Source organism: Mandrillus leucophaeus, unplaced genomic scaffold (genome assembly GCF_000951045.1).
Source record: "Mandrillus leucophaeus isolate KB7577 unplaced genomic scaffold, Mleu.le_1.0 Scaffold755, whole genome shotgun sequence".
NCBI lineage: Eukaryota > Metazoa > Chordata > Mammalia > Primates > Cercopithecidae > Mandrillus > Mandrillus leucophaeus.
The window spans coordinates 237925-250952 of record NW_012108197.1 but is presented as its reverse complement, the minus strand read 5'-3'; the positions used below and the strand labels follow the sequence as shown (position 1 = coordinate 250952).

The 13028-nt window shown below is 39.0% G+C and overlaps 1 protein-coding gene across 1 annotated transcript in view; it reads right to left on the bottom strand.

Annotated features, from left to right (window-relative positions):
* LOC105529216 (zinc finger protein 728-like) overlaps window positions 1–13028 on the bottom strand; it is a 45612-nt gene that overhangs the window by 9471 nt on the left and 23113 nt on the right. The window contains 2 exon segments of the mRNA XM_011966310.1: window positions 5318–5413; window positions 10123–10249. Coding sequence (XP_011821700.1) covers window positions 5318–5413; window positions 10123–10249 — 223 coding nt within the window.

Below are 13028 nucleotides of genomic sequence, written 5' to 3'. Positions count from 1 at the left end.
GAGAGAGAAAGAAAGAAAGAAAGAAAGAAAGAAAGAAAGAAAGAAAGAAAGAAAGAAAGAAAGAGAGAAAGAAAGAAAGAGAAAAGAAGAGAGGACACAAAAAATGGAAGAACATTCCATGGCTGGGCGCAGTGGCTCATGCCTGTAATCCCAGCACTTTGGGAGGCCGAGACGGACGGATCACGAGGTCAGGAGATTGAGATCATCCTGGCTAACACTGTGAAACACTGTCTCTACTAAAAATACAAAAAATTAGCAGGGCGTGGAGGCTGGCGCCTGGAGTCCCAGCTACTTGGGAGGCTGAGGCAGGAGAATGGCGCAAACCTGGGAGGTGGAGCTTGCAGCGAGCTTCGATCGTGTCACTGCACCTCAGCCTGGGCGACAGGGCAAGACTGTGTCTAAAAAAAAAACAAAAAAAAGAGAAAGGAAGAACATTCCATGCTCATGCATAGAAAGAATCAATATTGTGAAAATGGCCATACTGCCCAAAGTAATTTATAGATTCAATGCTATCCCCATCAAGCTACCATTGACTTTTTTCACAGAATTAGAAAAAACTAATTTAAATTTCTTATGGAACCAAAAAAAAAAAACCTCATATAGCCAAGACAATCCTAAGCAAAAAGAACAAAGCTGGAGGCATCATGCTACCTGATTTCAAACTATACTACAAGTCTACAGTAACAAAAACAGTAAGGTACTGGTATCAAAACATATATATAGACCAATGGAATGAACAGAGGCCTCAGAAATAACCCCACACATCTACAACCATCTGATCTTTGAGAAAACTGACTAAAACAAGCAATGGGGAAAGGATTCCCTATTTAATAAATGGTGTTGAAAAAACTGGCTAGCCATATGCAGAAAACTGAAACTAGACTCCTTCCTTACACTTTATACAAAAATTAAGATGGATGAAAGACTTAAATGTTCCATATCAAACCATAAAAACCCTAGAAGAAAACCTAGACAATACTCTTCAGAACACAGGCATGGACAAAGACTTCATGACTAAAACACCAAAAACAATGGCAACAATAGCCAAAATTGACAAATGGAACCTAATTAAACTAAAGAACTTCTGCACACCAAAGGAAACTATTCTCAGAGTGAACAGGCAACCTACGGAATGGGAGAAAAATTTTGCAATCTATCCAATCTGGCAAAGGGCTAATACCAGGATCTACAAAGAACTTAAACAAATTTACAAGTGGGCAAAGGATATGGACACTTCTCAAAAAGACATTTACATGGCCAACAAACATATGAAAAAAAACACATCATCACTGGTCACCGGAGAAATGCAAATCGAAACCAAAATGAGATACAATCCCATGCCAGTTAGAATGGCGATCATTAATAAGTCAGGAAACAACAGATGCTGGAGAAGATGTGGAGAAGTAGAAAAGTTTTTACACTGCAGGTCGGAGTGTAAATTAGTTCAGCCATTGTGGAAGACAATGTGTTGATTCCTCAAGGATCTAGAACTAGAAATACCAGTTGACCCAGCAATTCCATTACTGGTTATATACCCAAAAGATAATAAATCATTCTACTATAAAGGCACATGAACACGTATGTTTTTTGCAGCACTATTCACAATAGCAAAGACTTGGAAACAACCCAAATGCCCATCAGTAATATACTGGATAAAGAAAATGTGGCACATATACACCACGGAATACTACGCAGCCATTAAAAAAAATGAGTTCATGTCCTTTGCAGGGACATAGATGAAGCTGAAAACCATCATTCTCAGCAAACTAACACAAGAACAGAAAACCAAACACAGCATGTTCTCACTCATAAGTGGGAGTTGAACAATGAGAACACAGGTACACAGGAAGGGGAACATCACACACGGGGGTCTGTCGGCGGGTGGGGGGCTAGGGAAGGGATAACATTAGGAGAAATACCTAAAGTAGATAATGAGTTGATGGGTGCAGCAAACCTCCATGGCACGTGCATACCTAAGTAACAAGCCTGCATGTTCTGCACATGTACCCCAGAATGTAAATTATAATTAAAAAAACAAAACAGAATATTAATGAGGAAACAGACTACATAAAGGAGGCATAAAACAACTATTTCTGACAGAGGTATAGAGAGCACTCCTCAACATCAGGATACATACCCTTCTCAATAGCTCATACAATATATTTCTTGATAGATCACATCTGGGGCCAAAAAAGAAGTCTTACCAAATTTTTTAAAACTGAAATTTTATGAATTATTTTGTATGACTAAACTCAATTGCAAGTATACAACAAAAATAGAAAAAAACTGAAAACAAAAAAATAGGCCAGGCACAGTGGTTCACACCTGTAATCCCAGCACCTTGGAAGGCCAGGGTGGGAGAATCACAAGGTCAGGAGATCAAGACCATTCTGGCCAACATGGGTGAAACCCTGTCTCTACTAAAATACAAAAAACTAACGAGGTTTGGTGGCACACACCTGTAGTCCCAGCTACTAGGGAGGCTGAGGCAGGTGAATCACTTGAACTCAAGAGGTGGAGTTGCAATGAGCTGAGATCATGCCACTGCACTTCAGCCTGGTGATAGAGCAAGACTCCATCTCAAAAAGACAAAAACAAACAAACAAACAAACTATATGTGTGTGTATATATATGAATTTAACAAAACACTCGAGCATGCTCTTATGCAAAGGTTGTAATGTTAATATTGTAAAGATGTTCATCCTGCTTAATGTAATCTACAAATTTAATGAAATGTTTTTCAAATTTCTCATTGCATTTTTGAAAAAATAGAAATAGCAACCCTAAGTGTATATAGAATCTCAAGACAATAGAGTTTCCAACAATCTTAAAATAATAATAATAATAAAGCAATATTGCAGGCATTAAAGTTCCTGATTTCAAAAGACATTCCAAGCTACAGAATTAAAACAATCTGGTATAAGTATAAGGAAGAAAAATTAGATTAATAAAATAGAATGCAACACTTACATACACTTTAACATGGTCATATGAGAAGTCATTTACAGAGCAATAATTATTACTGTAAGCTAATAGGTAAAGGCAATGCAAATTTCTATTGCCAAATCATTCAGTAAATATAATCTGAAATATAAAAATACTGGAATATCACTCAGTTTTCAAAAAGCAGAAAATATTCTACCAATTATAAAGATAAATCTTGATAACATTATGCAAAATGAAATGACTCAGCCACAAAAAGACAAAGATTGTATGAGACAGACAGATATAAAGCATTTACACACTTAGAAACAGATAAAAATAAAAAGGTTTCCTATTTGCTTAACCCGTAACAGCAAGAAAGTTTGTCAGTCATCTGTGACAAAAATGTCTTAATGAGCGAACCAGGCATCATGGTTAACATCCGTAATGACAGCTACATAGTACAGTAAGGTTGGAGAATGGCTTCAGGCCAAAATTTTACGACCAATCTGGGTATGTAGTGAGACGCCATCTCAAAAGTAAGTGCCTTTAAGAGAGCTTTGAGATCCAGGGAGAGAATTGTGAAACTCTGCCCAGCCCAAGGTCGAGGAGCACCCTTTTCAGAAGGCAAGCTTTCATTCAGGTGGCAAACTACAGAATCCCTGCTCTTGACTACAGACACAGAAAATGTCCCACCCAACTTGGTCCCACTGAGAATTTTGAACTTACTGTGTAATCATCCCAAACTCCTCTCAGCCACAGTTTGTGAGAGGTCTTAGTCTTCCAGAAGCCCGGAGAGAGATACCAATTTAGACCCATGCTGGCAGGCTGGCAGACCTTGGTCCTTACTGTGGTCCTAATAGCAGTTCCAGCTTCCTAAGTCACAGTTCATGGCCACTTCTGCCCATGTAGAAAGCCACAGTGACCTCAGAAATCCTCTCTAGTACTCAGTGAAAACCATACTAATCCACATCCTAATACAAAGCCCACCATACGCAGACCTAACTGTAGAACCTGCCCTAGCATCTATCCTACTGAGCAAAGTCCTGAAGGATATTTACTCTGTCCAAAAATAAAATGGGAATTACAATTACCCAAGCCCCTTCCAATAAGCCAACCCTAGTGCAGAGCCAGCAGCCTTGTGACCAAGCTACAACCCCACTCAACTACAAACCCAGAGGGCATTCTATCACCCTGGGGGCCCAAGAAAGGAAGATTTTTACCCTCAGAAACCAGTTTATCAAAACTTTCAGGTGTTTGCTCCTTCAAATTCAGACACCAACGCACAAGTATATTGTGCCCATTGTCAATGCCTCTATTTTAACACAGCACTTGATGTATGTGGAAGAAAAATTAGTCAAAAAAATTTTAAAGTAACTGAAATTGAAGACAAATAAGTAAAATGTTGCTGTTTGTAGATCATGCAATGTTCTCTATAAAAAACCATAAACAGTACATTAAAACCTTTTGAAACCAATAAGTACACTCCATAAATTAGCAAAATATAAAATTAACATACAAGTATAAGTTATGATTCCATACACTTAAATTATCTGATAAAAGAGGAAGAAAACAATCTTATTTACAATCACACTAAAATAATAAATATCTGAGAACAAATGTAACTGACGAGCTGAAAAAGTTTTCAAGTGAAAGACTTATCAATGAAAAATAATGAGAACACAAATAAATTTAAATATATTTTATGTCTATCAATTCAAAGAATAAATGTTAAAATGCCATTTTATCCAAAGTGCTCTCTAGATTCAGTGAACTCTCTATCAATATTCCAGTGTTTGTTTTTCACAGTAATGAAAAATACAATCATAAAATTTACATGAAACTACAAGAAACTGTGAATAGCCAAAGTAATCTTGAAGAAAAAGAAAAAAGCAGGACATCATACTTTAAAATTTCAAACTATATTTCAAGACTATAGTGATAAAAACAGAATGAAATGTGCAGAAAAATGAACCAAAAAAACTCAATGATACAGAAACCACTAGTCTCACACATTTCAGAAATGATGGAAAAAGAGAATGTAAAAGATAGTTTAACATGGAGTATCTTAAAATTATGCAGATATCTGTGTGTCCACAAAAACAAACAAACAAAAAGTCAGAATGTTCACTCTCTTGTATGCCATGAACAGTACTTTGGCTGTCACTGTAAACTTGAAGGAAGATTACGGAAGTGAAAGAAGAAATCTTAGAAATTTTAAAAGCATAAGACAGAAGACGCCCGTGTGTGAGAGAAAATTAAAAAATAAAAATAAAAATAAGGCTTTCCAGAAACTACTTCTTTTGGAGCACAGCTTCCAGAATCACTTTAAGGACTGGCTTCCTCCTTGACTTTGGACCTCTCATCCATGTTGTCTGTATTCACTCTCACCTACCTGGGGGTTCTTCCACCATCTCATGTCTCTTCATATTCCAGGGCTCTTTTCCTTGCTCCAGAAAAATGATGAGGTCTGGCTTAAAGGCAGCAATACCTGTTTTATTAAAAATGAACAACATGCGTCTTGCTCATATTCTCCAATTACTGACTTAGTAATGTGCTCAGTAAAGAAGATGTAATAGAATATTCTAATACACTTATCTCAAAATACTAAATTATAAAACGTTGGGAAAAAGGCTTATGGGGTGCCTGTATAAACTGGCCACAAAAATATGGGACAATAAGTTGTGGAAAGACACAGGAGGTCTCTGAGGAAAGCCTCCTTACTACCGTCACGTTCCCATGACCAGAGCTTGACCTGCTCCCTTATTTATAAACACTGTGCTCAAGGAGAAAGATAATCCTTTGAAGTATTGGAATGTGGCCAGATATGCTGGTTCCTAGTTAGGCCCACTCCCCACAGATGCTCTCTGATAAGTTAAAGAATAAATCAGTAGTTAAGTTTATGCTGCTTCAGCACAAAGAAAATGTACCCAAACTACCACTACTCTAGGTGTATGACACACCACCTCCCTTTCACCGTTTCACCCCTTCTCATTCCTTCATCCCCACCACACTTTATGTACCCTACAGGTGGTGTTAAGGTTGGTCCCCAACAATAACAGAAATTTCTAAATATTTAGAAAGTACTCTAATTTTGCAGGTTCTTAATTTTATCACCTGGTACTACTGAATTAAAACTTGGGGGTTGCCAGCAAACTTTTGAAATTACCATTAATCTAAAGTGAAGGACACAGATCAGCTCAAAAATGTGGTAAGTTCAGGTCAAGATGAAACATCTTGAAATTTTTTTCTCTATGGAAAACTCCCTATGATTTTCTTGAAAACAAAAATCTGAAAGCATAAATTACCAAAAAGAAATTATACAAAAAAGAAATGATGTTGGGAGCTGAAAGCCTGAGAGTCATGACCCACTCAGCATTCCACTGGAGGCTATATGATCAAACAGTAAACTGTTTATCATGAATGCAAAATATGGGCAAACTCGCTTCTGCTCCTGCCACCAGAAGGTACACTGAGGGCAGTCACTCCCTGGTGCCATGTTTCTTGAGGTTATCTACTGTAACATCTGGAGACCACTGTTCAAAGAATGCAGTCGTGCAGTCCTGCACTGAGTCAAGCAGCTGAGCACAACCTCCCCCTTCTCCCTATCTCCTTGATTCAATAAATACAAAGGGCTATAGAGGCTCAGGGCCCTTATTACTAGAAGCAAAGAGTCCCCTGACTCCTTCTTCCAAATATACTCTTTTTTCTTTGTCTTTATTCCCACATTCATCCCCCTTTGTTCAGTCCAATAAGGTCTGCAGCAAAGTGGCATCCACACACAGGGACTTTGAGGACATGAATGAAGAAGGTCTGCTGGAGCAGAAGTGAAATTGACCAGATGAACGGGGACCCTGAGACAAAATTGCCAGAAGTGGATATAAGGTCAGTGCTCTAAAGAAATACTGGGAATGGGAACTTTCTGAATCAAAGTAACATGAGCAGAATTTGTCTATTGAAGAAACACATTATGTGCAGTTGCTTAAAGTTCTGTTGAAACAGTCTGGAGCTCAAGTTAATTCACAGACATTAACTAAGCTTCTGAAGGAGATTATTACGTATAACTTATGGTTTCTGCAGGCAGACACTCTCAATGTGGAAAATTGGGACAGAGTAGGAGACGGATTGAAATGGGTTCATCAAAAAGGCCTTAAAGTAGACCCTTCTGTTCTTTTCTGCTTGGGGTTTGGTTTGCACAGTCCTACTGCTGCTGTCTCCTTCTTATTCTGTCAGACAACAAGAGTCAGGTTCTGAGTCTCAAGAATTAAAAAGATAATTTGTTCCTCCGACAATGCCTATTGAAAATAATGAGCAAAAGAAAGGGGAGAATTGGCTACTTGCTAAGCAGGAGAAAGGAGAGGAGAATTGGCCTCTGCCACCCCCTCCAATAACAGAAGTAGAAACCCCCATACAAAATAATTTTGCATGCTGCTGCTGTGGCTGGGGAGCCTTTAGGACCTTGTGCTTTTCCTATTACTGTGAGGCCTGATCCGAACAATCCACAACATCTTTTACATGAGCACACTCCTGTACAGTTTAAATTACTAGAAGAATTAAAAGTTAGTGTAGTTAATACTACAGTGCAAACCCCATTCACTACAGGGCTGTTAGAATCAGTGTTCAGAGCCATGCACCTCCCACCCTTTCATATAAAACATTTGGCTTGCACTTGCTTATCCACCAGGGCACACCTGACATGGAGTTTAAATTGGCAAGAAATGTGTGCAGATCAGGCAAGGTAGAACCACGCCACTGGTCAAGGAAACATTACAGAGGAAATGATGACAGGCAGTGGCCCATTTTCAGATCTGGTGCAACAATTAACATTCCCAGAGGCTGCTTACCACTGGTCTGCCTTAGCCACCAAGCATGCTTGGAGAACAATACCTGAAGAGGGAGTTCCAGTGCAGTCTTTCTACATATCATGCAGGGATCATGAGAGCCTTATGCACAATTTATCGCATGGTTGCTAGAGGCAGTGTGGCATCAGATCCCTCATGTCCCTGCTCCAGAAATGCTTACTATAATTCTAACCTATGAAAACACAAATGCAGATTGCAAGTGAGCAGTGGCTCCTGTGAGATTCACAAAAAGCTTGGGGAATTACCTTAAAGCTTGTCAGAATGCAGAAATTGAATTTCATTGTTCTACAATGTTAGCTCAAGTAATGGCTAGTTTAGTAGTGGACAGATCTAAAAGGAGCCAAGGGTCAAACCCTAAAGTGGAAAAATGTTATAACTGTGGAAAAACTGGACATTTCAAAAAGGGATGTCACCAGATCTCAGGACAGAAAGGACCTTACAATGCAGTGCCCCCCACCCAGAGCAGAAAAAACACCAGGACTGTGTCCTCACTGTAACAAAGGGAATCACTGGGCTGCAACAGTGGAAATCATTGGGCTAATCAGTGCCACTCAAAATTTCATCATAATGACAACCCCCTGTCAGGAAACGAGAAGGGGCCCTGGACCCAGGCCCCTCAAACAATGAAGGCATTCCCAGTTCAGACCACAAACCCATTTAAAGGGTTGGTCCCAGGAGAAACATTGATTTCCTCTCCCCAGGAACACCAGGAAGTACTGGATTAGATCTCCCAGTCAGAGAAAGAATTACATTAGTTGCAGGAGAAAAACCTACCAAAATACCCACTGTCACTTTGGGGACCTTTACAAGCAGGACACATGGGACTAATTTTAGGCAATAGCTGCCTTAACTTGCAAGGCATCACTGTAGTCCCAGGAGTAGTTGACTCTGATTATGAAGGAGAAATTCAAGTAGTTTTAATGTCACAAGATCTTTGGGTTTTTGAACCAGGGGAATATATAGTGTAATTATTGCTTATGTCCTGTAAATTACACCCTTCTCCACAAAAGGAGAAATGAGGAAATAAAGGGTTTGGGAGCACAACTACATGAGAAATCCATCTATCACAACCCATAGTCTCTAATAGACCCACCTGTGTAGTGCAAATTAAAGGAAAGAAATTTTATGGGCTTATTGAAACAGGAGCTGATGTGTCAGTAATATCCGGTAAAAATTAGCCCCAATTTTGGCCCAATTTGGGTCGCATCCCTGGGCTATGGATTCCTGTTAATCTCTCGGAGTCTTGGGCTGCCACCCCTTCTTTGCACTTCATGAAACTTCTTCTAACTCAACTTACTCATCGTGTCCATAGAGCCTTAGGCATGATCATTTTTGCTATTGTTTCCTTGGTCACACTAATAACTTCTGTTGTGATGTCCTCTGTAGCTTTGCATAGTTCTATTCAACAGTTCTATGTTGAGGAGAACAAGTACAAAGCTTCAATTGCAACAGCAATTGTGTTGTCATTTAAATCACACTCATATTTGTGTAACCAACTTAGAACATAACCAAAGTGAGTATCCATGGGGCCTTGTGAGAGCCCATTTGCAGGGAGCTTTCACATCCAACATCACCTTTGATATTGATGAATTACAAAACAAAATTCTTGATTTAAATAGGCAAACTCAAGAGTTTCAGCCTTCTTTAGAAGACTGGATCGAATTCCAGCAAGGCCTGGAGAGCCTCAATCCTTGGACCTATCTAAAGCACCACATTAAAATCTCATATGTAGTTCTTGGAGTAATGCTGTTCTCTGTTTTCTCTTCATAGTCTGTAAAATCGGATGGACCAGAATATGAGAGCTGCCCAACCTGGCCTTACATTCATTCGGTTAATGCTAAACAGAAAGGGGGAAACGTTGGGAGCTGAAAGCCTGAGGGTCATGACCAACTCAGCATTCCACTGGAGGCTATATGATCAAAGAGTAAACTGTTTATAATGAATGCAGAATGTGGGCAAACTCGCATCTGCTCCTGCCACCAGAAGGTACACTGAGGGCAGTCACCCCCTGGTGCCATGCTCCTTATGGTTATCTACTGGAACATCTGGAGAGTACTGTTTCAAGAATACAGTCATGCAGGCCTGCATTAAGTCAAGCAACTGACCACAACCTCCTCCTCCTCCCTATCTCTTTTACTCAGTAAATACAAAAGGGCTATAAAAGCTCAGGTCCCTTGTTCACTAGAAGCAAGGAGCCCCCTGACCACTTCTTCCAAATATACTCTTTTGTCTTTGTCTTTATTCTCACGTTCATCGTCCTTTGTTCAGTCCAATAAGGTCTGCAGCAAAATGAAACCTGTAGCATATACTAGGAATTGCGTATTAAAGTTATTCTCACCCAGGAAGACCAGGTTTCTGTAGTTCTCTAACATCACATTTCTATATAAATTCTGCTGTTCAGTGTCCAGGCACTGCCACTCCTCCAGAGACAATTCTATGGCCACATCCCTAAATGTCAGTGATCCCTGGAAAACACAAACAAACACACATGTTTACCAATTGGTCATGGGCAGAATTTTTAATTTCACTCAAGGTAAAATGGAGAAAGTAAAGAGAGCTGGTTCTGACTTATAAGCAGAATGGAAATTATTCAATAAAATAATTTTCAACACAGAAATATTCTCTAATGTTTTCTCTAACTCTGACAAAAGAAAGTGGTATAAGATCCATAACATCAGTGTATATGTAATATTTTTCTAGATAATAAAGTATAAATTGAGGGCACAAACACTAGCACGTACGATTTTGAGTGCTGTATTTACACCCTACAGAATTAATTGTGTGCTGGGAGTGGTGACTCATGCCTGTAATCCCAGCACTTTGGGAGGCAGAGGTGGGCAGATCACCTGAGGTTGGGAGTTCGAGACCAGTCTGACCAACATGGAGAAACTCCGTCTCTACTAAAAACAAAAAATTAGCCAGGCGTAGGGGTGCATGCCTGTAATCCTAGCTACTTGGGAGGCTGAGGCAGGAGAATCACTTGAACCCGGGAGGCGGAGGTTGCAGTGAGCCGAGATCACACCATTGTACTCCAGCTTGGGCAACATGAGTGAAACTCCATCTCAAAAAAAAAAAAAAAAAGGAATTAATTGAATTTTTCAGATGGAAAAGACATAGTTTTGTATATGATTCAGATGGAACAGACATGTTGAGTTAGCAGATGTCAGTCCAATTTTAATGTGTACAATAAGCTAGAGATCCTGTTACTGCAGATTTTTTATTTTTCACAAGTTCTAGGATAAAGTCTGAGTTGCTGAATTTTTAACAAGCTCATCAGTATGCCAATGTTTTTGGCCCAAAAAGACTATTTGGTCAAACATCCAGTAATTGAATAAGCCTGTGTTTTTCTCAGTTTTTCTGGCTTGTAAACAAAGATGAGAGCCTTCATTTTCCAAAAACAGATAAATGCAAAGGAAACCTAAGAAAGAAGGGCAGCTGCCAGATTAAATGTGTTGGTTTGTTCATGTCAGCTACATAAAGATACTTAATGATGAAGAGAAAAATAATTAATTCTATAGTGAAAAAATGTGTCAGAGAACTTATCAACCAAGTGATTTATTAACATCAACTACACTAGAACAAACTTTTATAATGTCCTGACTCACCCAGAAGGACACAGCATTACTGCTGAGATACTGCCCCGCGAAAGGTAAATTATAGTGTGAATTTGACTATAAGGAAACATTAGTTTTATGGAAAGTTCAAGATAGAGATATCTCCCATGTGCTGTAATGTTTAATAGTGATTTTAAGTAGTCTTTCTTTAGCACTGTAGAGAGCAGGTATCTCCTAACAATTCTTTTAGAATTTTCTGGGTAACAAATACCATACTGCTTCAATGAGTGTTTTCTTAATCCTGTACTGCATAGACATAATAAAGAACACAGATGAAACCTCAACATTACATGTTCTCTGTCTTCACTAAAAACACCAGGTTTTCCCCAACAGGAATTTGGAGTATCTACACCTTCCCATGTTCAACAGCCACAAATGGACATTTTTAATATTGTAGATTATAAATTCATAGTGAGATTTCTACATGACATATAAGAAGCCGTGATATAGAGAAGGCTCTGGTATATAGAAAAAATATATATTTTTCAGAGACTTTGATTATTGTAAGAATTTTTTAAAGTAGTTAAGACAAACTCATTAGGGAGGAAAAACACAAGTAGAGAAGTACAGGTTTGCAAGTACCAAACGCATGTTTCCTGAAGGAAGCAGAGTGGACACAGATCTTGATCTGAGACATGTTTAGCTGAAAAAGAAAAGGCCATTTTTATATATTTCTCCTCTTTCTCTACGGTCCTTTCTCAGATAAAGTTTTCTGGACAAATTACACCTGCATCTTGAGAATATGCCTTTAAAAGTGTCAGCACCACAGGTCTACCTGCTGTCACCACATCCATAGGCAGAAGGACCAAGACAGAAAAACTCCATCCGTTGTGTCCTTTATCTCCTCCACAGAGATAAAAATACACTTTTCTTTATTTTGTCCTCAGGAGCCATCCCCTGACACAGGCACCAGCAATTTCCACTACAGTACTGGAAATATGGGCCACGCTGTACTGTCCCTACCAAATCCAAACAGAATAGGTTCTTGGACCACCCTTTAATGCAAAGATGGAACATAACTCTCATGGATGTATTTTGAATTCCTCATACTTGATTCTGACCTCACCTTAGAGTCACATGAGCCACTTAATTACAACAACATGGTGGCTTGCACCAGAACAATAAACAGAATCCATGGACAGGGCACATGTAAAAAGAGTTCGGCAAAATGACCAGGTGATACTAATTGGAAGCCTGGGCTGATAATCCCTTAATTAAGCATTTCCTCTCAAGCTCTAATGAGCTCATAAAATCACTTGGTAATTTTGGCCCTACTCTATGAAATGTAATTCTGAGGTATGGAAAGGGTCCATAAACGGGTCTTTTACACAAGAGCCCTGTCAATCATGATGTTGCTCCCCCTGGGCTTATTATTAGCATTAGTTAGAGAAATGAGGCACAACACAGAGTCCCTTATATGTAGCACTCTTGTCACAACACATATATTCTAGTACAAATGAAGACAATCATTCTTCAATCTAAAGTATTATATTCTTTGTTGACTCTTTAAAGTTTACAGAGAAAAAAAAAGCAGTAATTTCTGAGTAAGTCTGCGTTTGGAGAACATGTGCACATATACTAATGCAGTGTTTATTAAGCAGGTACTATGGGCTCAATAGGATGTTACAGA